This window comes from Ciconia boyciana, chromosome 1 (assembly GCF_034638445.1).
Source record: "Ciconia boyciana chromosome 1, ASM3463844v1, whole genome shotgun sequence".
In the NCBI taxonomy this organism is placed as follows: Eukaryota; Metazoa; Chordata; class Aves; order Ciconiiformes; family Ciconiidae; genus Ciconia; species Ciconia boyciana.
Window position 1 is genome coordinate 134203787 of NC_132934.1, and position 27731 is coordinate 134231517.

Consider the following 27731-nt stretch of genomic DNA (forward strand, 5'->3'; position numbering starts at 1 on the left):
GGCTGGAAACTTTCCAAGCCTTTTAATTTCTGAGGAGTGCCTGCTGAGGGGATCGGTGGGTTGATACTGTTCAAAAGAGAGAATAGCAGAGATTCTTGCCCTGAAAGGACGAAAGCCCCCCAACGTCTGCCATGAGACTCCAGGAATGGTGGGCAACAAAGCGCTGCAGCGCCGTTTTGTCTGCGCTCCTGTGGAAAGGCCAGGCCTGCGGACAGAGACAAGCCAGCTTCTCAGATGGGGAGGTACCAGGACCTGGCAGCGACCTGTTGGGCAGAGGAGTCCCGGTGCGGTTCTGGCCCGTCGTGCTCATCTGAGCCACACGAACGCACGGGGAGGTGCTCTGCAGGAGATGTGTCAGGAATAAGATCAGCCGTTGAGCAATGCCAGTGTTCTAGTGCAAAATCTGCATTTTTATTAAAGACATATTTTGGAAGGCCCATTCAAAAATACATTGTGCTCAGTAAAAATTAACCATTTCCATGCTGATAATTAAGGTTACCACAGGATTTTTTTTTTTCTCTTTTAGAGTATTTACAGCAACAATAGAAATTGTACAGAAGTTAAGAATGGAATACATGCCCAAAAAAAATTTGGTAAGGTGTACCAACAACATGATACAAAGGGTTGTATACAAACACTTTACAAATGGTTTATTAACTTGCATGAAGTCATCCTTAAATATTCAACACATTTTAAAATCAATTTGTATTTCAGGATTAAAAAGGTTAACACCACATCACATCCCTTCCACAACAGAAAGCATGGTAAATTTAAAAGTTTGTGCGCTTTAGATTTCTAGTAGCTGTTAAAAAACATCGAGGAATCTTATCCGTAAATTTAGAAGTTTTGAAAGCCACCTCCCCAGCCTGTTATTTTTGGAATAGTCTGTACTGGCAGATTGTGAAAAAAGATCACATTTTTCTAAACCTCGTTCTTCCTTCCTTCTCCCAAATGACACAAATTCAGAATTCAGCATTTCACAGTGGAGATCTAAGCAGTCCTGGAAGTCCTTAGCAGATTAAGCAGATTTTAAAATGCCTGCATAGAGTTTCCAACAAAATTGTGGTTTCATGGAAGATTTTAGCTTATTGTTCCATATAAACCAAATATATATAGATGTTACTCCTTTCGATTAGGCATATCCTTCAGTAGTACGAGTCTAAGATGTGCACTAGCAAAAAAAAAAAGTTAAGAAGGAAAGTCGAGACAGTTACCTACACTTAAAGTTTTGCCTTGTTACTAAACAGTTAAAAACTCTGCCATTGGATTTACACGTCAAGAGTTTACACCAAGAGGCTCATATCCTATAAGAAACTTGAACAGCGGCTTGTGCTATGAACATGCTTTAACCTTGCTAATGGAAAGCTCTACAAAGCAATTACTTCACAACAACGCATTTCTACGCCTGTACAATTAAGATGCCACCTTGCATTTCTCAGAACGGATCCAGAGAAACAATGCCCTGTGAAAACAGAGACCTGGTGGAACAAAGCGCCTGGTAGGCAGCGTGTTTTGGTGGGGGCACAATGAGGTAAGGTATCTCACCCAGATGAAATGGAAAATTAAAATGAAGAAAATCCTGAGCAAGTCTAAGGATAGCTGTTTGAATAAAACAGCAAACAGGGTGGAACAGTAGATAAGGCCTCTAACTCCCTGATAATCTGCACTAGAGAAACAAGAAAGAACAAGGCAACTGCAATATTTGAGAACCACAAGGGGACGGGCAAGGGAAGACTGCAAAGCAGTGCAAAGGATGGCATTGGGATTCTAGAGGGAGAGCTCAGATGGCTTGGAGGTTTCAGAAGCATATCAGATGAAGGCCCATCAAGATTTTATTACTTGGTTGCTAACAGTACCTAGAGGAAGAATGTTTTTATATGTCTCTTCAAAATTTGGAGTCAATAGTAAAGTCAGAACAAACCAAACCTTGACCACATTCTGCAAGAGAGAGGAGGTAGATTGACTTACAGAGAAGACAAGAGGTGTGTAGAGTCACTCTTAGCCTAAGTCACAAATTCCACTTTCAGACCCTTGGGCCATGTCTTAAGAGTCACTTTTGCCCGGCTGCACATTTTGAGTTCCATTCGAAAAGAGCCTGAGAAGCAATCTGACTCGGGGGAACGAAAGCATCCACACGTAGTGGGGCTGGTCCTCTCGCACTTCTCATGCCTCTTCCACTTAGTTTGTCAAAAGCCAACTTTTGCACCAAACAATTGGCTGTACACAAGGTAACAAAGAAGCATCCAAGCAGAACTTGGAGCAAGTAAAATTCAGACCTAATCCATCAGATTTACCTATGCTGTCTCATGCAGTAGCTGTTAAGACAGTCCACTGAGAGACCAGATGACCTACCACAGCTTTTCTCTTCAAATTGAAAAAGGATCTCCTATAAAATTTGCTTTGCTTAATTTTCACCAAATTTGCTTCATGATTGCAGAATGAAAAAGATTTTTCAAGAGATTGTTTCAGTACAACATCTGAACAAGATTGTTTCAGTACAAGATGGTTCCAGTACAACATCTGAACCAAGTGATCTGCAGAAGCCTTCACTTGCCTGATGAGCCTCAGCATTGATGCACTGCTGCTGTTTGACCCTTTGAAAAAGGAGCCAACATCTAGAACTTCCAAGCTGTGTTATATTAAAAGGGTTTACTCAAATCGCTCCCTTTTTAACAAAGGCCAGAAGTTAAATGGCTTTTCTCCTCATTCACTACAAACCTAGTTAATGAATGGTTAATATCATGACACCATTAGAGAGAGCTGTGTAGGGAAAGGCACCTGTTCTTAAATAGTGTCCTGATTTGAAGGTCATTTAAAAATGGTTAAATAGGGCACATCACCTTTCCAATCATCTTCTGCAACACACCTATCCTATTTCGAATGGTGGGCCTACTTACATGAACAACAGCCCAGATGGATGGTTTATGATATAACCCCATTAACAGATGTATTATGTATGCTAGCTGGAATGGAAAAAAAAAACATTCATTGCCACCCCACAATTTCCAGTATGTTATATATGGCTATCCTTTTCAAACTCTTTGTGTAACTGGGATTCAAATATCCTCCCAGCTCTACTCTGACAGTGGTCAACACATACGGAATTAATTACAAGCAGATATTTTTGAAGCATGTCTCACTACCAAATCATTGTAAGACAACAAAAAACTGAAACATGAATAAAAACCCCAAACACTTCTAGAGCATGGCTCCCCTTAGAAGCGGCTGGGTTTTGCCTTAGCTAAATAGATCACAAGAGTGCTTTCAGAGCTATATAATCTGTGTTCGCTTTCTTATAAGGGAGGGCTACAGCACTGAATCGTTAAGAAGTCATAGCTTTTTCTGGGTGAACAAAGGAGTCTACTCAGCTAATAGCAACAGCAGCTTTTGAAGAAAAAAGAAAAATAAGTTGGTATGTAGCTTTTCATACCAGTAAGATTCATCTGTTAAGAGACCTAACTGCAATGACAGGGAATGGCTAAAAGCCTATCACAGGACACTGCTTCTTGAAGAATCACTCCAGCTTTGCTCCCAGAAACAAGTAGGTGTAGCGGAGAGAAAGGCGACAAGCCTAAGGATGACCTGAGGGTGTCTCGTATGTTTGGAAGTTTGAAGCCTGCTTTGATACCGATGTAAACGAGCGAGTATCTGTAAATAGAGTGGCGTCAGGACCCACACGTTTAGGTGGGTCTGACTTGGTATCAGAAATCAAAGCTTGGTGTCAGTCCCAAGCCCGGTGGGATGGGGAACGTTTTAGGAAGAAGGGACCAAATCTGAGATTGCTGGCTTCCTGCCAAGAACTCTGCCCGGTGCTCCGCACTGGCGACCTCTCAGAGGAGCAACGAATCTCGGGCTGCCATAAAGGGAACAAAAAGTGTTAAATAGCTCTAGGGACTGTTCTCTGTGGTCAGGCCTGTTGAAAAAAATAAGTTGTTTTAGGTTAATACATTTACATGGCAGTTTAAAGGGACAGCTTAAACACATACACAATTTCAGTTAAGATGAGCTTAAGGTGCTTCTTTTTCAGTTAACAAGAGCTCAAGAGCTATAGTAAAAACATACAGACAAGTTTAGGCAGCTTGAGTTCTGCAAAATGACTATAATTCATTTCTGAAACCTAGTTTCTTTTCTATTGACATCATTAATGATGCCATAAGGCAAAACAGATTGCCAAAGAATAAAATGCAATTTAACTACGATACTTATACTAAGTCAATCTATAGAACATGTAGCACAAGACTCACAGACCAGTGAAGAGGAAAGCTCACACTTACAAAATCGTTTGCTCTGGAATTCTCTTCCCCTTTATTGAGCCAGCAAATCTCAGTCACTATAATAAGACTCCTTTGGAAGCCTCGGCAAAATTACATTAGCAATATTCTAAATATTGGGAAGTTATACCAGGTTAAAAATACACAATTTATCCCAGCACCAGCTGGCCGAGCTGCTGGAAGTTCTTTCCAACAGAAGGAAGAAAATACTACATACATTCAGCACAATTTAGCATTCAACTGAAATCTACTACGGTTTGTTGAAAGTGAGAAGAAAATGCAGTATGAAGTAGAAACAACTTTCTGTAAATATGGGCCACCAAATACTTGAACATTCCTTGGGTCACCCTTGAAGCTTTGCTAACTACTTTAAACAGCTATATGTACAGTCAGATATTACTCTGATTTAACTTAACGGTCCTGTGAAAAAAATTCCTTTGGAAACACTTTTGCTTGCTAGAAATCAGAACAGCCACATACAGCCCAGTATCATCATCCCCAGCATGAAGCTCTTACCAGCAAGCTAAAAGTCTTGCAGAGGCAAAAGGATACATATATCCACAACGTACAGAAGAGTCTAGCCTGAACGCTCCCTCGGAGACATTCAAATAGTACTGCTTAGAGCCCCACTCTCGGACACTGCGTTTGTGAGGGATTTCAGTGGCATCAGCCCATATCAAAGCAGAGAGCAGGACTAACCTAGTTGTGACCCACTGGTGAATCCAAAAGAGATTGCTAAAATATGCTGCTAACCTCTGATAGTGATGACTAGTAAATATCACAATGTCTTTCCTGGATGCCCACTGAACTGATCAAAAACTGAATACCCTTTCATGTCTACTGTATTTATATATGCTATATATACGATATATCAACACAGTATATATCATATATATCTAGATATCATATATCATATATATCTATAGAAAATCACATGCACATTTCTTGCAGGCAATTGACAAAGAAAGAATTCTTATTTTGTAATTTTTCAAATTTACTAGACTGACTTTTAGCCCTGGACAAACCTGATGCAACATCCTTCCATAATGTGCTTTCTGACAAAGATTTTGAGAGTAGTGGTGCCAAATCTGCCATTGTTGGAACTTTGGTATGACTCGAGAGGTACTGAACAGCGTGTCCAGTTTGCATTGTTATCCAAGTAGGAAGTTCAGCTCTTACTGCCTGGCTGCTTCTGTTAACTACATCTATGGCTAAATCATCGAATTTTCAATCAGGTTCATCTCTTTTTGGAAAAGACAATGTATTTGCAAGTACAAGAATCTTATGAGGACAGCATCTAGAAAACAAACTATGCTGCAGAGTAATGAAGGAGTTGAACTAACATGTTTAAAAGGAAAGATTGTATTGTTCTGACACTACAGGCCTGACCCTCCTCTTATTGCACAAAGTTTAGACTGGCATAACTCTTTTGACTCCTACTGGCTCACCTTGGATTTAGTTTACTGGTAGCAACAGAGGAATCAGGTTGTGTATTTGCTACACTCGACGTTCACCAACGAAAAGGCAGTTTTAACAATGTTGTACAGGAGACCGGAACCTAAGATCTAGTATTTTGCTGAGACTGGTAACTGAACTGTGTACGGGAATATTCGGATAGTAAGACCTAAGGAGAAACTCAGCTGCATGGCAACCTTCTCCCTCAATATCCAAATATCAGATTTGTAGCTTTAAATACATCCTGAAGTAGAATAAAAAGTGCAAGAGTAGTTTAAATTTAAATACAGTGTTTATCTTATTAGTTAGTAGATTGCTAAACAAGGTGTAAAATACACATATGCATAAAAGCTTATACCATGATCTACAATGCCATGCTATGCGTAAGTGTCAAAGTTTGGCATTTCACTTGCAATTCATGCTATGTTTCTTTGGTTTTCACCCCTGCTATTAAGTGGAAGAGCACCTGCTTTAGCTTGTAGTCATGGGGCACTTTATCTCTTTAGAGGAAACAAAAATTTGGTACTGGGGCTCTGTGCTCTTGAAGCAGATGCAGAAATCTCATTGATATTACTAGGAAAGCTAAGGACACAGGGGAGAACATACCACATTTAGGCTACTGTACAGTTCTGCAGTCTCTTACATATAGCCAATACTTCCAACAAAATAGCCCATAATAAAGCTTGGAATTGAATGTTGTCTTTTGTTTGTTACCAGTAATGCCTATAATACTGGGCTCTCATAGCTGAGCAAGATTCATACTGTTACAGTCACATTTATATCCACATTCAACTTCCTTTTATTAGAAGTATAATACTGCACTTTATATCACAAATGTATAAAAATATGGCAGATAGTGTCATAACAATACTTTTCTTTTAAATGAGTATATTTAAAAAACAGACAGTTATTTTCCATTTATACATATATTTATATATAGAATAAAATACTCCTGATGCAATATATAAATGTTACTGTTAGTTTTGTATAGAAACTACTGTAGCTGTTGCACTGCTTCACAATGTTTCAAACAGCTCAAAATAACTTTACATTGTAACATAAAAGATATGATTATAACAGTACGATATTAGGTCATCATAAATAAATATTACAAATCCTATCAAATATGGAAGTTTAAAAAACAAATTTAAGACATACAATTTAACTTTAAACCCTTAACAGGGATACACTTTTATCACATAAACCCCACTGTTTTAACTAGGCAGCAAAAAATGTAGTAAGGGCATAGGTCTAGACATGAATGTTTTCACCCTTCTAAGTGCCAATACATACCAGAAGTCTCCCAGCTTTCAGACAGAGATGTGCACTAAGCTGGAATGTAAATGAGAGAAAACGGCAATGCATTTTTCTCCCTGACCGGCACACTCTGCCTGGCATCCAGCAACATTTCTGATGACTGGTAATTCATAATTCAACTTGTTTTACTGTATAATCCCTGACTCTCACTGTGGTGCCAAACAGCATGGTTCCACATGTACATATTGCACACCTTTATAAAGCTGAAAATGCAGTCTTACCATCACCAGAACCACCACCACTCCCCTACGCTGATCTCCACCTGAACTGGCCTATTTTCCGGAGTGCAATTACAAGGCTGTCTCTTTTAAATCATTCAGATTTGGCATTCGCGATCGGTTTGTTCGGTTATACGTGTGCCCGTTCTGTCCGCTCTTGGAAGGCAGCTGATCGGAGTAGGGAGGCCCGTCACTCGCGCTCCTGTTCACCGGGGAGACGTGCCAGGTAGGTTCCAGCTGGCTTGGTATCTGCAGCGTCGGCCTGCTTTTTGGCTGAGGCTCTTGCCGCACGTTGCTGCTGCCGCTGCCGGAGCTTTGACTCATGGGGTGAATTCGCACTTCAGAAAAAGAAGCTTTGGCTGGCTGACTTGGTAAGGGCTGGAAGCGAGGCTCAGCAGGGACAGGATGATTTGAAGAGGAGAGGTGTAAGAGCTTTCGGAGAGATTTTAATGGCTGGCTCTGAAAGACACGGTGAAAAGCACTTGACCTTCTGCTCTCCATCTTACCAGAGTTCCGGTAACAAAACTGTCATCCTAAACTGAACATCTTGAACATCACAAGACTTCTTCACTTTTAATTTGTATTCATTTGGAATATTTCATTCCAAGCTATGACCACACACCTGAGAAAATGTCTTCTCATTATGATTCAATCTATTAGCTACCCAAAAGATGGAATCTTTTCTACATTTGTTCCCATCAATTATTTTAACCTTGTTTCCTATGAAAATGGAGGCATAGACAATTGCATTAGCTGTCCATCTGTCACTACTCCTGCTATTAGCTTTAGAACCTCAGACGCATCTTAAGAGGCACAGATATCAGAAATACAAAGTTCCTAAAAATTTTGTGAACATCAGTTAGGGAGTAGAGTCGAGTACTCATCTGCACTGAAATACGGGCTGGCAGAACTCAGCAGTTAGATACGTTGTTTGCCGGCAGCTGGGTGATAAGCTGCTCAAGTCCCTCACAGCTTCTTTAACTGGTAAGCAGGTTGAAGGAAAAGGGAGACATGGGGTTATTGAAACGGCTAGCAAGAGCCTGGGGAAGCCTGAGTACACGAAGCGGTATGAAAACAGCCTCATTAAATTCCACAGCTCACAGAGCAACTTGCTTCTTCAAACAGTGCAGCTGCAACGAGCCCTCTTCTTCAGTTTTCAATGTTGTAATGGCAACAGAGCATGGCACTGAAGCTCCCTCCCAAACCCTGCCCCCCAGGTTGGTTTTAGAACTGGAGAAAATAAAGTTGCATTAGTGCAGTGCTATGCTCCAATAATGTAGCCTGCTTAAAATGCAGTCTGCGCCAGCTGAGGCACAGATGCACCGTAATGTGGTCACGATGCTCTGGTGACCCCACCAAGTATCAAACTGTGTCAAGTAGCAGCACGCCCTCAGGATGCACCACCATTCCTTGCAGAGATAACTTGAGGGCTTTTCTACAGCGCTGCATAGCTACCATAGACATGCACTGAAATGTTGCTTGCCTCTAATACACAAAAACATAACCAACATTTTGAAGGGCTCAAAGACTGACACAGGGAGATTTAGTCTCTCTTCTTTTCCTTGCCATTCATGTCTAGATTTTCAAAGACTTATGCAGGACTGCAGGCACATGATTTTTCACATTCAATGAGCGGGGAATGGGGAGGTTGAGAAATAATGTCAAATGCAATTTTTCTATTCACCAGAGAAAAAGCTGTCAAGATACCTCAGTGATGTTAAAATACAGGGAATTGATAATGCCACTTACATGAGGCTGGATTTCTGTCATCTTCTCAGGATGCCAATCCTTCTGCCTGCTGCTCTGGTGATTAGAAGAATGAATGGCTTTCTGTAATGCCAAGAGATCCTGACCATCACTGCTAGGCATCTGCAACAAAATATTAGATACTGGTTTCCTAATATATTCTTAAGAATAGTGGTAAATCATTTCCCCCAGTTAATTACAGAACACAAGTGAAGCCCATTACTGCAGCAGAATTGCAATGACCTTTCGATATTTTTCCCCATAGTAAGAGCAAGTGGCTGTGGATATCATGCAGATTTGCTATATATACCCTTAGCCCTTAAAGCATTCGCATGCTGTTAGTGTTATTTGCTGTAAGAGAGAGCAGTTAAACAAGGCTGCAAAAAATGAAAAAAATTAAAAAAATTGTTGAGCCTCATCTTCATTTAAAAAGCATTCCATACTGCAGTTAAGACCATGGATCAGTTCTATAAATTTGTTCCTGAGTGAAGCAGACCGAAATTTCTCTAAACTGATGTCTGGGTGATTTTGCTGTCACAAACCCAAGAGCTTTTCCTTTCCCCATCTTACTCCTCCTCCATAAATATCCCAAACTAAAGCAAAAATTAAGAAACTCCCCCCCCCCCTTCCCAAGCAAGCTAAAAATCCAACAAAATTTATGGCAGAAGGATAATTTAAAACTTATATGTAGTGTTTTATCTCATTTCAAGAATTCTAAGCAAAAAAAGGACAGTTAAAATTTAACCTATTTTTAATGTCTGTCTTTTATCATGAACAATCAGGACAAACAAAAATACAGCAGAGGCATGAGCTAAAATTTAGTTTTCAGATAATCTGTTGTTAATATTTGATTGATTAAATATATAAAGCAGCAGTTTGCATAAAAAAATGTATTTCCAATATAGCTATAAAACAAAGCAGGTTAATTTTTTTCCTGATTGAAACAGAATGAGACAGTTTAATTTTAAACATATATGATTTCACAACTATTTTCCTCCTTTAGTCTTAGTCCCAGGGCTCATTCTCTCTGGAGCTGTGTGTGTTACATTTTCAGTATATCAAATACTAAAAAAAATTTTTTTAGGCACAATCTATTTCAACAGAACTGCCAATTTTACTTAAATTTATCGAACTGGCCCAAGATACTTAACTGGCATGAAGAGAAAGTGATCCCATGAAAATAAAACACATGCTGCTGTAGTCAGTAAAACAAGTTTACTGGAGCATTTTACAGTGCTACTGTACTTAAAAATTAATACCATGGGTAGAGTGACTACAGGAAGCTTTTTCAAAGAAGAACTATGCTTTAAATTATTCTTTGAATTAAAAAGAGGAAAGAGGGATTTCTTGATGCTTGGATTCTCCCCGTTGGTTGAGTCTGTCTGCAATATAAGATACAAAAACTAAATGCATAGTATTTAAATTCAAGAGCTCTGTCCTTACTATATTAATTCTTTTCCTTTTTTTTTTTAAATTCCAACAATATATGGTATCAATCCTATAATTTGCTTTGAGAAAATACAATAGTGATTGAACGAAAAAAGCATATGGAACAAATTCATGGAACTCAATGCATATAAAGCATGTAAAAAGAGATCAGTACACCTATTCTTATAACCATGTTAATTAGGAATGCAGAGTCCGTTTCAAAGCTGTTTGGAAACAACTGGTAGGTCTTGTTGACTTTACTGAGCTTTGGATCAAATCCTGTAATTCTGGCAATCATTTGTTACTTATGATAATGACCTAAAGCAGTATGACATTTCTCATTTTTATAGAAATAAAATATAAAAGATACACTAGCAATAATAGCGATCGGTTTTAGAATGAGCAGTTGACAGTTACCTCTAGAAGAAATACAAGTATTCTATTTTTAACCTGTAAAAAGAGCTAGGGCTCCAAGATGAATTATTTCAGTTCTGACAAAAATATGCCGTCAATAACTTCATGTGTAACTGCAAGGGCACTGGCTGTTTTATTTTAATTTCTGTAACACAATCAAAGAGCATACCAATGGATGCATAAACAAGAAACAGAACTATCAAGTATTAAAATTATGAATGGGACTATTTCTCCCCTGCTCAGGTACAAACAAGCACAGGACCCATATGCTGTGTCTAGCATATTTCTGCCTACCAAAAGAAAACTTTATAATACAATATAATGATTATATGACTAAAGAGAATGATGGGTGCACTACCAAAAGTGAGGGTTTTCAAACAGCTTTCTCATCTAGATTCCATCCAAGTTAATGAAAGACGCTAATTAGCATAGCTTGTTCAGGAACTTTATGGTCAGAAGAATTTCCTGTTTAAGTTCAGTAAATCAAAAAGGAATCAAAGCATCACTAGGAGAAATGCTCACCTGCAACTGGTTTTGCCAAAGCAGGTAACTTCTTCAGACCCATAGCTTGCAATATGTGCCAAAATCTGCAAAACTCGGGCTCCTCTGAAGATAGTGCCTACTGACACAGTGCACAACCCTCATGGATATCCAATTGTTTGGTGGCAGATGACAGAAATAACTGTGACTCTAGCAATCCTCAAAACCTTTTGGTACCTTACTAAAAGACTCCAAACAAGATGAAAAGGACAATGGGTAAGAACAGCTCTGCAAAAACAATATTGTAAAGAATTCCCGTAGCAGGCAGTAATGATTATTATCCCATGAGGAACGGGACATGGAGAACTCTAGGGAGAATGATTAATGGGAACACCTCTGCAGGAGGAAGTGTCAGGAATTGGAATCAGTTCTGGGCTATTAGAGAGTTTGAGAATGACATTATTAAAAAGATGTCTTCAATCCAATTTCAAGTATCTTTTATGACTCTTATGATCATCACCAGCAAAATGAGACTTGTCAAAGGATATCAGAAGTAAATAGTAGCTAGTGGATGTGATATTATCACTCTCTTAACAAACTCTAATTCTATGACATGCTTCTCAGCATTGTGACAGTTCTGCAGTCTAGTTTGTTATTTGCTGCAGAAAGTCTGTGTCAGAGTAAATAAGTGGAATTACATACTTCTAGGACTCCATAAGAATTATAAGACTCAGAAAAAAACTTGGGTAGTCACAAGCTATATGTTAGATTTTAAATAAGAATTCATAGAAAACAGTATTCATGTAGCTGAAGAGCTAATATTACAGTGCTGTTAACAGCTTTCACTACTGAAGTCAAACTTGGTGCTGAACTGAAGGTAATAATTTTTGTTTCTGCTCGAAGATCCCAATGAACATCTCAATGTTTGCTAGGTAGATGTCCTCAACTAACAAAGAAGAACAAAAACCAGTGTCTGAACCAGACACTTGTACACACATTGATGGGTACAGTCTGTCCCCAGATACTGCCCTGCTAAGCAGCTGTAAGTAGAAATGAAAAGACGTTTTCCAGTCTCTGGTTGGGTGCAAAAATCAAGTTGATGTCAGCAAGTTTCTAGCTCACTGAAGAATTTTATCACTGTCTTATTTCACTAATTTATTCATCTTCCTGTGAGATACTAGCTCAAACTAGCCAACATAATTTTCCCTTATGCAAACCTCTCCCTCTCCCCCTTCCCCTCTATCCCTCTTCTTAAGAGCGTGAAGAAACAGGAGTAAGGATGATGTATAAATCTGTCCTGTCTTGTAATCAATGATGTCTTTGGTAGCTATAGATCAAAGTACTTGTGATTTAGATGTTTTGGAAAGTGCCGCATTTTGAGATGCAACACAATCCAGTCTGTATTTCCTTCACACAGTTTAATCTGGAAGTAGTTGATACACCATCTATCAGCTGGGCTTTTAAAGTGTTCCTTGCCACCCACGTCTGAATGGCTGGAATCAGAGTAGACTAGAACAGTGCAAATTTGACCTTTTTTTTTTGGAAAATGCATCACCAGAACCAATGGCCTTAGGTGTGCTATCCTTGCATGGACATTTTGATTTCAAATAATTCCAGACTTATAATCTAGGTATTTTGTTCAGTTGTGTAATGCAAATGATCATATTTGAACCGTGTACAGGTATCAGGATGAACAAGTTCAGAAGTAGAGGCAGATGCCACTGCTCTAAAACCTGCCCAGCAGGAAGGCAAGGTGCATTTCTGAGTGCTAGTTAACACACACACATTCCATACAGTTCAAAGAAACTACAAAAAAAAAAGGCAGCCTGATAATCATTCCTCTCTCCCAGTTTTCAACAGATCAGACCTCCACCAATACCCAGAGTCATGTCACCTCACTCTGTGACAGTAGATATTTTGATTTAGTTACTCCTCTTCACCAGGAGTGAGCATGATTTACTCCATTCTGAGAACCTTCAAAACTGTAACTGCAGTTACGCTTACAGAAACATTGCAACTTTATGTAAATCAAATTGTAAATATTTTACTGTTTCCAGAACTGTCATTCGAGAATGAGATGAGATGATGTTTAGGTTACTTGAGTTCTTAGGGAGATTTTCATTATAAAACTTTGTGAAATGTTAATATACCACTGCTCTTTGATAAAAGAAAGTTCTTTCTCCCTCCCAAAAACTAGATGAAACTGTAAAAATGTATAAAAGACACCAAAGGCTTACACTGAATAATAAAAGCCACAATCCATTCCCCCAGTAAAACATAAAACATTAAGAATGGTTAAGACACATCATCCTTATTCCCGCCACGAGGTGCAGCAAGAAGACGGAGGCTGTTATGCCATGAAAAAGACTGGAAAGAATTCTCATTTGTAACAGTTTGATCTCCTCCTAATGGGTGTCTGAAATTATTCAAGCTCTGAGGACACACAATAATTCATTTGCTATTCTTGGAATGGTATCACCATATCCTGCAAAAGAATTTGCTGCAACATCAGCTTAAAACTTGCATCAAAACTGGCTCTCAAAGGGTCTGAATGAAAACAAAGATGCACAGGACTAGTAGGTGAAGAAATATTTGAAAAGGTAGATAAATAAACCCTGAACAAGGAAAGAATTTGACGTTCACACAGTGAAGAGAGAAAATAAAAGAACAAATAGATACATGCAGGCATGACCACAAATAATACAAAGGTACTGTACTAATCTAGTGTATTAAAATGGTATAATTCAAAACTAATAAACGTATTTTCTTTTAGAAATACTGTATACTTACGGTTTGAGATTTCTTCTTTTTCTTTTTTATTGCCCTGAAAAAACCTTGCTTTTCTTTCTCCTTGAGCTGTTCTGAGTGACTGTTAAGGTTTTCAGGACTTTTCCTAAACATGAAATAAGGTATTGTAAGAGAGATTTTATTTTTATATTATGTAAATTCTGTGTAATAATAGATCTTATGCCAAAGAATGCAAATTATTGATTAAAGCAAAAGGTTCTTCATGTTTTAGCATTCATTGGTTCAAGGGTTACTATGCAAATACCAGATAAAGAGTCTTATTAAATGGGATAAGAGGAACACAGTGTTAGGGTAGAATGTTTAGCTCAAACCAGTGAATAGTTATTTAGGGAAAAGGAAAGCATGCATGTCTTTTTTTTTTTTTTTTTTAAGCCAGAATTTTATATTCAAACCAAAATATCACACACAAGATATTTTAGAAAAATGAAAATCGTATCTGAGAGAACATACAAATGGTGATGAGGTATAAAAGCACAGGTCCAGTTTATCCACTGCTTGCTGGAGAGCCAAGAGTTGCAAAGATCACCAGAGAGAACCAATTTCAATCGAACTTCCTGACCTTGGCTGACATGGTTCCAAATTTACCACCGGGGAAGCTGGGGATCTACTGTTGTCCATTTCAACTTAAAAACTTCAGTTAGTTTGTTACGCGTGGGTGAGACAGTGCTGGCAAAAGAAGATGACTTGAAAGTGGAACAGGTGACTTGCCTGAAGATTGAATTTCCACCTTTTAACTTGTCTACACAGCTGAATTAACTACAGCTGATAAACAGCATGATACTTTAAGTATACACAGTAAACTATGTATGTAAAGTACTGATACGGGATAAAAAGGTGGTTTACATAGGACATTGGTGAGACGTAACTGAATGCAGTTCTAGTGCCCTTTAAAATAGTCTGGAAATTGGAAATGGTGCAGGAAACTGCCACAGAAATAATTTTGGAGATAGAAAGAATGGCCTACATGAAAAGAGTCAGAGATTTCAATCTTTTCGGTATGTTAAAAAACACAGCCAAACGAGCTCCAACATTTCGTTTCCTTGATTGTGGCGCACAAGTACTTATCCAGGAAGAAATTACAGAGTACTAGAAGGATCTTTAAAGTAAAGGGCAAAGCCATAACAAGTAGGCGGACGATGAAGCCGGGGAAGTCATATTAGAAATAAGGCACTGATTTTAACAAAGAGAATAATTAACCACCAGAACAAACTCCTTAGTGAAAGAAGTGGGTTTCCCATCTTTGACATTTCAAATCACGACTGCATGCTCTTCTGGGAGATACACATTAGTCAGGTATGCTACTGGGCCTGGACCCTGGAGAACGGATGACATTTAATGGCAACTAACATACAGAAAATCATACTGGGTGATTTAATAGTCCTTTCTCAGTCTTAAGTTGTACGAAAGCAAAAATGAAATTATTCCATTGTCTTGATGAAAAACCTAAAGGAAAGCCACAGTCCTAAGGGCTCTGGATGACAAACTGGAGCAGCTTTTCTTGGAGTAACTGTAATGTAGCAACACTTAGCTGTCTGCTATAGTTATCTTTGGCTTCTAATTCTGGCTTTAAATGCTACGCTATCAGCTGGTGATTCAGCTGCTACTACATGCCAAGCTGACTTTTTTTTTTTCCAAGCAAATGTGAAACATAATTGGGGTAGGAATCACTGGAGTTATCCTCCTTATGGATGAGTATCTTCACTCTGATAGGTGGTTTCATCAATTCCTCAATTTCTACAAAAAACCACCTCAAGCTTGAAATGCTACCTAGTTCTAAATAGAAATGCATGCAGTGTTTAAATGCTGTAATGAAGTGCAATTGTTGAGTAAGAGAATGGGCTTAGAAGAAAGATTTACAGGCAGAGAGGATGGTGGAAGTTTTCCTAATTTAGATTTTTGGAACTTACATCTATACCAGGAAACACATTCAGGTGCACAACAACATATATTGAAGGTGAAAATTACAACGCTACAGGAAAAATCTCTAATTTAATATAATTATTATATTTATAACACATTTTAATACACTGGATTGCTCAGGATTCCTGTTTCTGTCACGTCCCTGTATTTGGTACCACTGTGTAACAGCAGTAAGGCAGTCTCGTATTAGTCACTTAAAGCACCAAAGAGAAGGCCCGAGAGTAAAGACTACTGACAGCTTTACAGATTCGGTGAACTCACGAGACTGACTTAACACAGGCAAAATACCTACCAAATTATTTACTAAAGGATTTTTACTTAATTTGTTAGAAAAGTTGGAGGAAAGCATGCACCCCAAGTATCCTGCTTGTACTCTGAAAATATGTGAATGGGGCTGAGAATCTTCCAAGCCTTTCCCCAAAGGAGCTACTGTGCATCCACATCTGCAAACATACTCCGAACCACAGCCCCAGTACAAACTACCAACCCAGTGACTACGTTGCCTGCTGAGGAACCACTGTCAGATCATAAGGAAGTCCCCAAGTGGTTACTCTAAATTGTCCTTTAAGATTTTTCAATGTCTGGCTATAGCTTTTCTGTTCCGAAGTCTATTCCAAAATGGTGACGCTGTATTTTTAAAGGTGAACTTAATCTTCAGGATAAAGCTTGGGACAGTTTTTGCCAGACTTTTAGACAGAGATTCACTCATGTGTAAATGCTTTTCTTTGGACCAGTGAACCTGGACAAGAAAACTGCTCCCTACAGCAGATGAGCAGAGAGGAGAGAAGTGAAATTCTGCACCATCATTTCCTCTTTATGACTATAGTGACCAGACAAAGAGAATAAATAAGGGGCTGAGAACTGTGCTCATTTTCAATTGCAGCTTACCCAAAAGCCAGTGGTTTTACACCGACTGGTTTATGTCATTAACTCCTATGACTCATATTGCAGTACAGTTGTCTGAAAAAGCACTGACCTTGACAAGCAACTGCTTCAAAACACATGCTCATTATGTGAAGAGAGTGAACATATATAGCATTATAGCAGGAAGTTTCAACACCAGGATTTTGTACTGAGTAAAAATAGAGCAGAACATTTTGATCAATGAGATGAAACACTGGGATATTTTAGGCATCCCAAAAGATGATTTTCAGACAATGGACAGTACAGGAAAAAACTAGGATTGTCAGAAAAAATCTGTATGGTAGAGCCACTCAACACTAAACTCTTACAATATAACTGCAAGTATCTTGGTATTTTGCATGAAGCTTCAGCTCTGGAAAGCAAACAGTTACACCAGAATCTGTTACGCAGTGTTTCTTTTACTAGCAAGTAAGACTAGCCCTAGAGAAGAGCCCCCACTCACAGAGCTTGCTCTCAAGCAGAAACCAAAGGAAAAATGTGCTGTTCTTCATTATTTTATCTTTGTGAGCCTTTTGCATGCTTAGGACATATAACGTAGATCACATTGGTTATTCTGGTCCAAGACATTTGGAAAAGGCATAGGTATAAACAGAAATTCTGTGATTATCACTAGCATTTATTGCCCTTGGGCAGGAAAGGTATCCAACTTCATGCAGGTACAATGAGGTGTAGCAGCAAACATGCATGGGGCAAGCAAGCTGATGTTCTTTAATATTAACTAAAAAGAATAAATATGAAGCATGCTGCATTCATGCTGCCGTAGATAGGTTTGTATTGCAGACAGCTCTTTTTGGGAGGCAATTCCTCATGCTTGTTTCAGTTATTTTTCAGCAACCCTAATCTCAGCAGGCAGCCTGGCTTGGAAATCCTCTTTAACTGCCAGTGTACTACTCCCTTTACTGAACCGCTCACGATTACACGAGTAAGGATTTTGGTCTAATTGGAGGAGTTACAGAAATGTCTGACGTTTTCTTCAGAACATAAATGAACAAACACTAATTCTCCAAGTTAGCTGTTGGTTTTGCTTAACAAGTTACCATAAATGAAGGCAAGAAAATGTCAGAAACTAGTGAAGCACCTCAAACAGATGGTTTACTTAAGGTAAGAATCTCAATCCCACAAGCTAAAGCCCATAGTAAAACTTCTTGGTCTAAAAGCCTGGCATTGAAAGTTTAAAAATCAGAGATCAAATCTGAACTTTGCTTGGAGCTGCAAATATTTTTTTTTCATGTGGAAAAGGAGGATTTATTAAGTGGAATAAACCCCAGATCTACTGTCTTATATACAGAATACCACCCAGAAGCCACTAAAGCCACTAGATCACCCGAGGTTATGGCATCACTAAAAAAGGTATACATATCTGTGTATATATACATACACCACCACCCCCCTCCCTGGTATCATTCAACATTAGTAACCATAAACATTTGGAAGTGGTTGGTTTTGTAAACTTATAAAGCATATAATTCAGTAGGCTTAGTTTTTGGACAGACTATTGATGACTACAAATTCTGGAAAGCTTCCTTGCAAATAACATTAGACTGCATCATCTAATTTTTAGTACAAAACAAAAACACTGATGACTGGGGAAGGGTCAGGGAAGAGGCACTGGTTACTAGAAGAGACTGGTAGGGAAGCTCAGCTGTTGCCAAACAGATGAATAAAGCAAACATATTGGATGACAACGCATATGCAAGAGTCTTGTGCAGGAAATGTCAGAGGGAAAGCTGTGCCATTAAGAAGGTGAACATCTTCAAGCTATGCGGAGCAGATTCCTAAAGCCTCAACCAGTGTAACACACACGCACATGATTTTTAAGCTTGCAAGTTACAAACTTGTAATTTCCCGATATTTTTTACAAATTCAAGAATTCTGTAAATGAACTGGAAAGTATTTAGAATGCAGCCACAGTTGTACTGCAGACACAGCTGAGCAAGCTTTAAACTAGTTTGCTCAGATATTGGTAACCTTCTAGTTTCAGGAACATAAAGTGTGACTACATTGTTACACCGATACAGCAATATTATAGCCAGTCATGTCATGTTTACAAAATACTGTATTCTTTTGGAGTCCTGAAAATTAATGGTAGATAGATATTGTAAGCCTTAGACACTCCTAAGAGTAGGATGTTCTTTTTTTTGTTCTTTTCTTGAATGACAGTTTGTGTGTGTTTATATATATTATATACATATAAAATTAATAATAAATATTATATACATTTCCCCTTTTTATTTTTACAGGAAGGTATGACACATGCTAGAGAAGATATGACAAGCTGTTTGTCATAGAATGAATACATTTAAATGGACATAAAAGGTCTAAACAACAAAGCTTTCCAGAAGCTCCCAGACATCTTGTAAGCAATGACTGCAAACACTTCCAATATGATGTGAGATAAAGTACTACATGTTGGGAGTTTATTCCAAAGAGATATTTAGAACTATAACAACGGTAAAGATAACTCAGGCAAACATTTTGGCACACTGGCTGAACAAGGTTAAGCATCTTGCCTATACCTACTGACTTTGCCCAGCTCAAGACAAAGCTCGTACAAGTGAAAGAGAAGAAAACATCTACTCTTGTATCAAAAAGGAAAAATTGAGGAAGTTCGAGGTCATTTACAGGAAATTAAACTCTGGCAAAGAAAAGATTTTCTAGAAGGATGAAAATTTTCCCTTTTTCCAAATTAAGTTGTCTGAAGTTCAGAAATGATCTAGTAATTTAAGAGTAAAACCTGATGACAAAAGTCGAGTTTATAACACCTTTATTTTAAAGAGGCAGGACAGTGGGAACAGAGTGAAGAAATGCACACAAAGACAAGGGAACATCTGTGATAATTCAGTCTAGCAAACATTCACAAAATCTTTGACAGAAGAAAGGCAACACAGAGCAATAGTATGAGAGAAGCAATATTTTACAGTAGTGGCAAGTCCAGGTGGAATACATGTCACTCATAATTTGAGATGAATTGTCATGTACCAGTTACGTATGTCAGTCAAACATCAAATATTTACTTCATCATAAAATTGATGTAAGCAGAATCACATTCCATTAGAGCTTTCAACATTTTCATAAGTGTTTACACAACTTCTGTACAGAAAATTAAGTAGAGGAACACAGACTCTACATCACTCAGGAATCTGATTAAGCTGCATTTATGGCACAGAACGATTTTGCAACAACATTAGACCATTGCCAGGACAACTTGCACAGAGTTAACATGTAGAGCTGGGCAGGAAACATTTCAGGAAAATAGGGAGTAGGAAAAGCAAAGAGAAAGAGAAACGCATGCCAAAATATCAGTAACTTGGTGTTGCAGGCACTGCCATTCTTCCCATTTCACAAGAAGAAATGCTTATTCTTCTGTGGGTTCTTCTCTCAAAGGAGCTGTTCCACTTTGTGAAAATATTTGAGTACATTAATTGGAGCAAGGACTTAAATCTAACTGTCTCAAAGTTAATGAAGGGCTTTATTCGCTACGCCATATTCAGCACCTCTGTTGTCCTTTCACTATTTCAACAAGATGAAACAGCTTCAAGAGAATATATTGAGGGAAACAGAGAATGTGCTCCAGAATAACCTCTACCTTCTGGTTCAGGGCGTTCACTTGTTAGATCCAAGATCTTGGTTCAAGCCTCTGGTTTAAATAATGAAGAACAAGGGCCCTGAACTTGAGTTTCTCACATACCAAAAATAACGCTGACCCCAGAATATTTGTTATTTTGAGTGTATCTCTGGTTTTGACTGGCAATTCCATCCTGGAGCTGAAGAATCTTCCCAATAAAAGGTTAGAGGATATCAGTCTGTTCCTTTGAGAAGTTTTGGTTTCGATAATTTGGCATTGTAAGCAAAAAAATACTTTGTCAAAAAATTCCCAACCAGCTCTAATAACATATGCTATTATTTCATTTCAGAGTTAAAATAACATTACATGTTTCTTTGCAGTGACTACATAATAAAAGGTAATATATTGCCGAATTATATATAAAGCAAAACAAGATTCCAGTTGGCATATGTTATATGCAAGATAGAAAGATTCAGATATGAAGGACCACAAAACATGTAAAAGGGTTCAACAGTAGGAATAAATACCTTCTTTAGCCACATAAGTCACAACATAAGTACCACCTTTTTACATAAATGACCGGATTCCTCAGCTAACTTCCACAAAATGGATGTAGGTGGAGCTACGGAAGGACAGGAAGCAGATTCTAGTGAATCAGAGCAGGCGACAAGGGTTCTGGAGTAAACATCTTCTATTACTGGCACGGGTATATAATCTGAACACAAGCTGAAATATCAGTTGTTTCCCTTTCCCACTCCCTCCACCCCCTTTCTTTTTTAAGCAGATAATTCACAGGTTGTTCATGTGAAAACACATTAAGTCAACAAACCACTGAAACAGTTCTTTAGATAGCATGATTTTATCGCACTTTCAGAGCACAGTGTTTCAGATAGTGGTACGAAGCTTAGTTGAACCATGCGAATGCATACAGTCCATTCCTCCCACCAATCCTTTGAAGCTCCATTTGCTTATTTTTATTCAGTGTGCTTTATTGTGATTGAACAAAGTAGAAGATTAAGAGTATTTTAGAGCTGAAGAGCTCTCAGAGCAACAAAATTAAGGTATTTCCCTTTAAGTCCTGCAAAGCTACGCATATGCTGTCATTCTATTAGCATAATTATAGTTAATTGTTATATGTTATATAATGGAGCCATGTGATGCTTTTAATCTTTTCAAATCAATATACAACATTAAGATGTTGCTTAGTCCATTTTCCCATAGAACGTACTCATTTCCTTCTGTGGTGAGTAAGCAAAAAGAGCAGCAGTCCCCATTGTAGGGTGAATGTTATATTCTTCATTAATACAGTCCTATTTTATATATGGAAACATGCATTTTGATACTTTTTCCGTTTGTCTGACAATTCATGCTTCTGGAATCCACAGATGAAGCTATGGCCTTGCTATCCATACTATATGCACACAAGCACTTTGTATTATCTTTAACCGAAGATTAATAGTGGAAAAAAATCAGGAAAGACTGGACAAAAGTATATAATCTTTAATGCATTCAGTGTGATGGTGTAATGAAGTATTTCTTATTGCTCAAAAGGGTACAGCAAACATGCAATGCTGTGTCAGTATAGACAGAGGAAGCAACTAAGCACATATAGACAGTTCTAAGTTTTGAAAAAAACATGGATTTTTTTTTCCCTCCTGTTAAAAATTTACTTTTTTCCTGCCATTCTCTACACATCTGTGTAAATAACAACTCACCAGGTGTCAAAGGTGGTTTGTCTCTTTGAGTGGTTTGCCACCGTGCTGCTGTCTGCTGGTAACACAGAGGCTCTGTTTGACACATTGTTTTCTATGTACGTACTCTCTGGACGCGGAGATGGAACTGAACAGAGAAACAGCAAACAATGTATACTGAGCTCTGCCAAAAATCACATCTTTCAATTGTCTGCTTCCTCTCTATCTCTTTTACAGAAACAAGACAGTGAAGACACAGTTGTACTTTATGTATGACAGAAAAAAAAGCATACTTTTTTTACAGTTTGGAAAGTTGTTGTTTTGTGATACTTGCAAGGTAATATTCCTTGTAAAATGAGACCATCGTCAGAACTTGGGTAAGTTGTTATAAGATTTGATAACATTTCTATCTGTAGGGAGTCACAAGTGCAATCGATATTTAAAAACAGGAAATAGAATAAAAGGTTGGAATACTGCTATTAAAGACAGAAAATACTACAGTTTACACTTTGTCTTCACCTAGACCTTAAAAAAATTAGTACCCATCCTGAAAAAAATTACTTTAGATTTTAATATAACTAAGTGTAAGAGATTACTCACTAAAAATGAAAGGATCAAAATCAGATATATATTTTTCAAACAGAAATACTGTGGTTTTGAAAATAGGTTATGCATACCTAGAGCATTCATTTATTAGAATTATGAATATCACCACAGCATTACTGCAGCATCACACTATACTATTTATCAAAACTGAATCTGTTAAGTTTTTGTTCCAGCTGTAGTACAAAAGTACATGCTAATAACCTTTGTATTAAGTCAGTACTTAAGAATTGCATAAATATGAATTTACCTTTTTCATAGTAACTTTTTCTTTCAATAGTTTTTGGATATACTATTATCTATGTATCATTTAAATATAGTATAATTTTTCCAATGCAATAATTAAGTCTGTGAACTAAAATATATTTGTTTCATAGATATAATTAAAGAGGAAGAAACCTCTAGTTTATAATAAGGAATTGAATGCAACCCTAGACCTACAGTTTCCTTAGCACATGACTTATGGAAAGCCATTCTTCCTTGGAACTGCTGTTTCATTTTGTATAAAAAAGAAGGATAATCCATGTCCAATTTTAGGAGTGTTTTAAGGATTAACAAAAGCAATTCAGGATTGAGGATTCTTAAGGATTCTCTGATGCGTGTGCTACAAAACCTTACACTCAAAAGCACTGCTCAAAACAGTACAAGCTTTAATATTGTTCACAGGTTTTAATATTGCAATGGGACACTTGCAAGGATTGGCAGATTTTAACATGTCTAAATCAGGTCATCAGCCAACTGATCAACCTGAAGAGGATCAGAGGGAGATTTGCGACGCTACTTAAGGTTATTAGGTGACTCATAATCGAATTTTAGCTGATTGGAACTTCTTAAGGTTCAGGGGAGCCCCACAAGCCTCCTAACACTTGCAGGACAGTAATTAGCTTCTTATCATCCTTGTCTTTTTCAAAAGGATTACCCAGGTTTAGCCACAAGGCAGCTGCTCATCAATCACCATCTTTTGTGTACCATAATAGAACAATATCTGTGTGTGTGTGTATATACACACACACACGTACACATACATACATATATATGCACATGCACAGTCCTGTGTTATTATTTATTCTGAACTGGGATTATATAAGTGTGCTTTTGCTTGTAGGAAACCCTGATCTTCAGTAAGTCTGAACAAAAGAAATGAATATAGGTTTCGAGCAATGAAAAACTAGCATTACAGTTCCACGCACCACAGTATTTGAAACAGATCAGTTAAGTACGTCAATGTGTTACAAGTACAAAGGTGTTTAGATATAATGTTAGTAAGAATTTAAAATACGAATTAAAAACATTAGTGAACTGTTTACTCTGGTAATATTAATTTATTTTGTTCAACTCCCCCAAGAAATTATCTTCTGCTTTACAAGGTAGTGCACTGGATATACTTTTCAATCAAAGTGAGTTATCATTTGCAAATAGATAATATGATACTAATGCAGTTACTGCATACAACCTAGCAGGTCAACCCAGTTCTCTGAAAGTGGGGTAACAATTGTTTTTCCAATAAACTTTTTTAGCTGTTCATGTTAGTTCTCTGTATCCATTTCCACTACTTAATTTATATTCCATGTTAGAATTCTTGTTTAATTTTGAAAGATCCACCATAAAATTACCTCTGTAAAAGCTGCCAACTCTTCTTGGAACAGGGTCATTATACAGAATTCTATTTTCCTTAGTAGATGCTCCATCTTCTGTGTGTGGATCATGATATGCTCCACCCTAAACAAAAGAACAATCAACTATTTAAAATGAAAGACTATAAACTGTTTTGCAGTTTTTAACCAACATACATAAGCAAGAAACCCCAAACTTAACCACACGCAATTTTCCTTTCATGTTATTAGTAACTGCAAATATCAAATCACAGACTATGTAATCAAAATTATTTGGTTTTGCTGTTTGCTTGCTTTTTCCAAAATGGCATTAACAAAATTTTGCCTCTTAGTTGTAATTTTAAAGGCTTGAGCATGATTCAGACCCTCAGATTTTTGCTGCGAATGAAATGCGGTTCTAACATCTCTGAAGGAATCTTTTACCGGAGGCCTTGTTAAATTAATTTCTGATGGAATCTGGTCACTCTGCTACTAGCAAATTTTAAAAAGCAAAGAGGAAACCCATATAATTTGTGATAATTTAAACACCAAAGCACTATCTCTTATCAGCTGTTACACAGTAGTACCCAGAGGTACCAACAGTCACAAAATCCACTGTATGCAAAGAGGTAGTCCCTGAACTAAGAAATCTGTAAGCTAAATAGTTAAATCAGACAGGATAGCAAAAAGAATATCGTTACCTCTAATTTACTCTATTTTCCTGAATACAGTACTTCCTGGAAGGTACTTCAAGCAAAAGCTTAAGTACGGCCTTAGAAACATCCATATGCATGTAATTTGCCACCAAATATGACTTAACTCCACTCTTAAATGAACCAGATGCTGCAATTTTTCCCACAGGACAGACTGACCAGATAAAATTCAATGCTCTCTACAAGACCCCACAGGAAACCGTACTGAAACCCCTATAGGAATTTAAATCTAGAATGTCCAAGAAGGACAAAGGTTAAAAACCCAAAACACAAAAAACCCAACCAGAATTAAAAATTGGGATTTCAATTCACTAGATGGGTGATTTGCAAAATCTATTTTGCCTTTTATTAATGAAGATCTGGCCTCACTGCCACAGACGAAACAACCCTTGAAACTGTGCTAAGACGAGAAATGGAAACTAAAACAATGCTTTAAATCACAGTTTGATTCTTCTAAAATTTACAAGAGGCTGAAGCATTTGATTAAACTACTACTTGTGTAAGACACCTCTTCTTTGTCAGCAGTTAAGTTACAAATATAAGACAGTAATAGCAACTTGATTTTATTCTGCTTGCCCCCTTTTGTGTATGTTTAATTTAAAATAAAAAAGAACCCTCAAAACAAAAGTGTTGTACTGAGACTTGAAAAGCCCCCAAACTAACACTGAATATGAGTCTTTTTTCTTTTTTTTTAAAGTAAGATTTAAAGCCTGGCAAATAAAGAATGTTTTTCTCTAAAAAGACTTGGTAGAGCTAAAGAGAAAAATCAATGAGAAGCTAGAAACATGGAAGCGAGGAAACTTCACAAAATGTGAGCAGAACAGAAGGGGGGGGGAAATAGTAGAACAATAAAGAATCCTTGAGAACACTTATGTTATTTCTGATTTTTTTTATTCAGTGATCCTGAGGGAAGTTAAATTTTCTGATTCCTAATGCAGAATGTAGGAGGAAAAAAAAAAAAAAGGATAGGAAGGAGCCAAAGAATGACTTCTTTGTGAAAATGCCTTTACAAGGCATAAGAAGATTGACAATTTAATTCTGATTTGCTATTGATAGTAGTATAAACAAATAAAAACAGCTTTGTGGCTTTACAGACTTGCCATCCATTTCAGAAGAGTATTTTTCCTTTTAGACTTCTGATGGTTGAAATATAGATTTAAAAGCATTAACTGAAGGCTTAAGTTTATCTCTTATGGTCAGTGTTTTTAAAGGCAAGTTCTTTACAAATGAGTAGGCATTCCAAAGCAAACCAAAATGAACAAAAACATATGCATTGTTACACATCAATTTTTCTAATTAAAATAAAAATCTGTCAACCCATTGTCAAAAGACAAAGAATGCTCTAATGAAAACAATCTGCCTCTACATAATAGGAAATAAAATTAAAATCACTTATCAAATTAATATCTGCTACATAATGCAGAAAAAGATCCTAATGCTCTGAAGAATACAAGATAGCATGAGCTTTTATTATAAAAAACTCAAATGTTGGTGTTACTGCCCTTCTACAGTAACACCCTGAAGAATAAGCAACATTTAACTTGACTGAAATGAAAGAGAGAGAGAAAAATGACTACACAAAGAAAAAAAACCAACCTAGTTTTGAAAGGGAGCTGCTGTAATCCCTTCTAAGTAGCTTTTTTTTTTTTTTTTTAAATTACATTGTATTTCTCCTATTTTGATGAGATCTTTTCTCATGTGTGAAATACACATAATCCTGAATGGAGGAGACGTGGTAAGTACAAAAAAACATATTATGCCTTTTTTTTCCCTCCTGGACTGAAGAGGCAACCACTACCTGAAAACTCTTTTTTATGGTACTTGTAGACCACTATCAAGTCAGCTACACATATTTCTTACATAAACTAAGTAGGCAGAGTTTTTTAGTCTCTCACAGTAAAGCATAATTTTTAGACCTGAAATAATATTTGCAGCTCTTTGACTTCCTTCAATTTGTCAACAAATCTGAACTAGATGTTCTCTCCTTAGAATTCACTTTATCACAGATATACGTATAGAGAAACAAACACTCATTTTTGTACTTCTCTCTGCACCATTTTGCTCCAATTTCGATCAATGGTATAGCAATTTAAAGATGTGGGGACAAATGCAGTCATCCTTACACATCTGATGTGTAAAACATCAAATAATTCAGAAGTACTGTGTGAGGAATGTAAATCAACACCAGAACTAGCCCTTGCTCTACTCATTAAATAATGCTCACAGTAAAACACAGCAAGGTATCTAGTGACAGTAATCACTGTAAGGAGTCAATTTACCGGTGGCTTCTCCAACACAAAATCTCTACGCTACCCCAGTTATTTATCATACTAATAAAGAGAAATATTGCAAGTTTTGATATTCCTCTAGTAAATTAAGGCATTTCAGCAATAATATCCTGCTATAAGCCAGTGAAAAGCTCACTTCAAAATTTAACATTAGCATTCATAACAGAAAGACATACAAGAAAAGCTAAATAAAAACACAAATGAGAAGGTTAATTAAGCAAAACAATATTATAAAAATGACATCAGACAATGTAACCAAAGACTAGGAACTACTAATGAAATTTTAACTTCAGAGACA

The 27731-nt window shown here is 37.3% G+C and overlaps 1 protein-coding gene across 4 annotated transcripts in view; it reads right to left on the bottom strand.

Annotated features, from left to right (window-relative positions):
* Positions 1 to 395: 395 nt before the first annotated feature.
* The window catches only part of CDKL5 (cyclin dependent kinase like 5), a 142821-nt gene continuing 115485 nt past the window's right edge, over positions 396 to 27731 (bottom strand). For 3 of the 4 annotated variants that reach the window (XM_072849152.1, XM_072849168.1, XM_072849160.1), the window contains exons 13-18: positions 24454 to 24559; positions 22262 to 22385; positions 14120 to 14222; positions 10267 to 10389; positions 9011 to 9130; positions 396 to 7720 (exon numbers count right to left, since the gene is read on the bottom strand). In XM_072849152.1, coding sequence (XP_072705253.1) covers positions 7334 to 7720; positions 9011 to 9130; positions 10267 to 10389; positions 14120 to 14222; positions 22262 to 22385; positions 24454 to 24559 — 963 coding nt within the window. In that variant the 3' untranslated portion in view covers positions 396 to 7333. The remainder of the gene's footprint in view (positions 7721 to 9010; positions 9131 to 10266; positions 10390 to 14119; positions 14223 to 22261; positions 22386 to 24453; positions 24560 to 27731) is intronic. The other variant, XM_072849174.1, reaches the window with a different exon arrangement.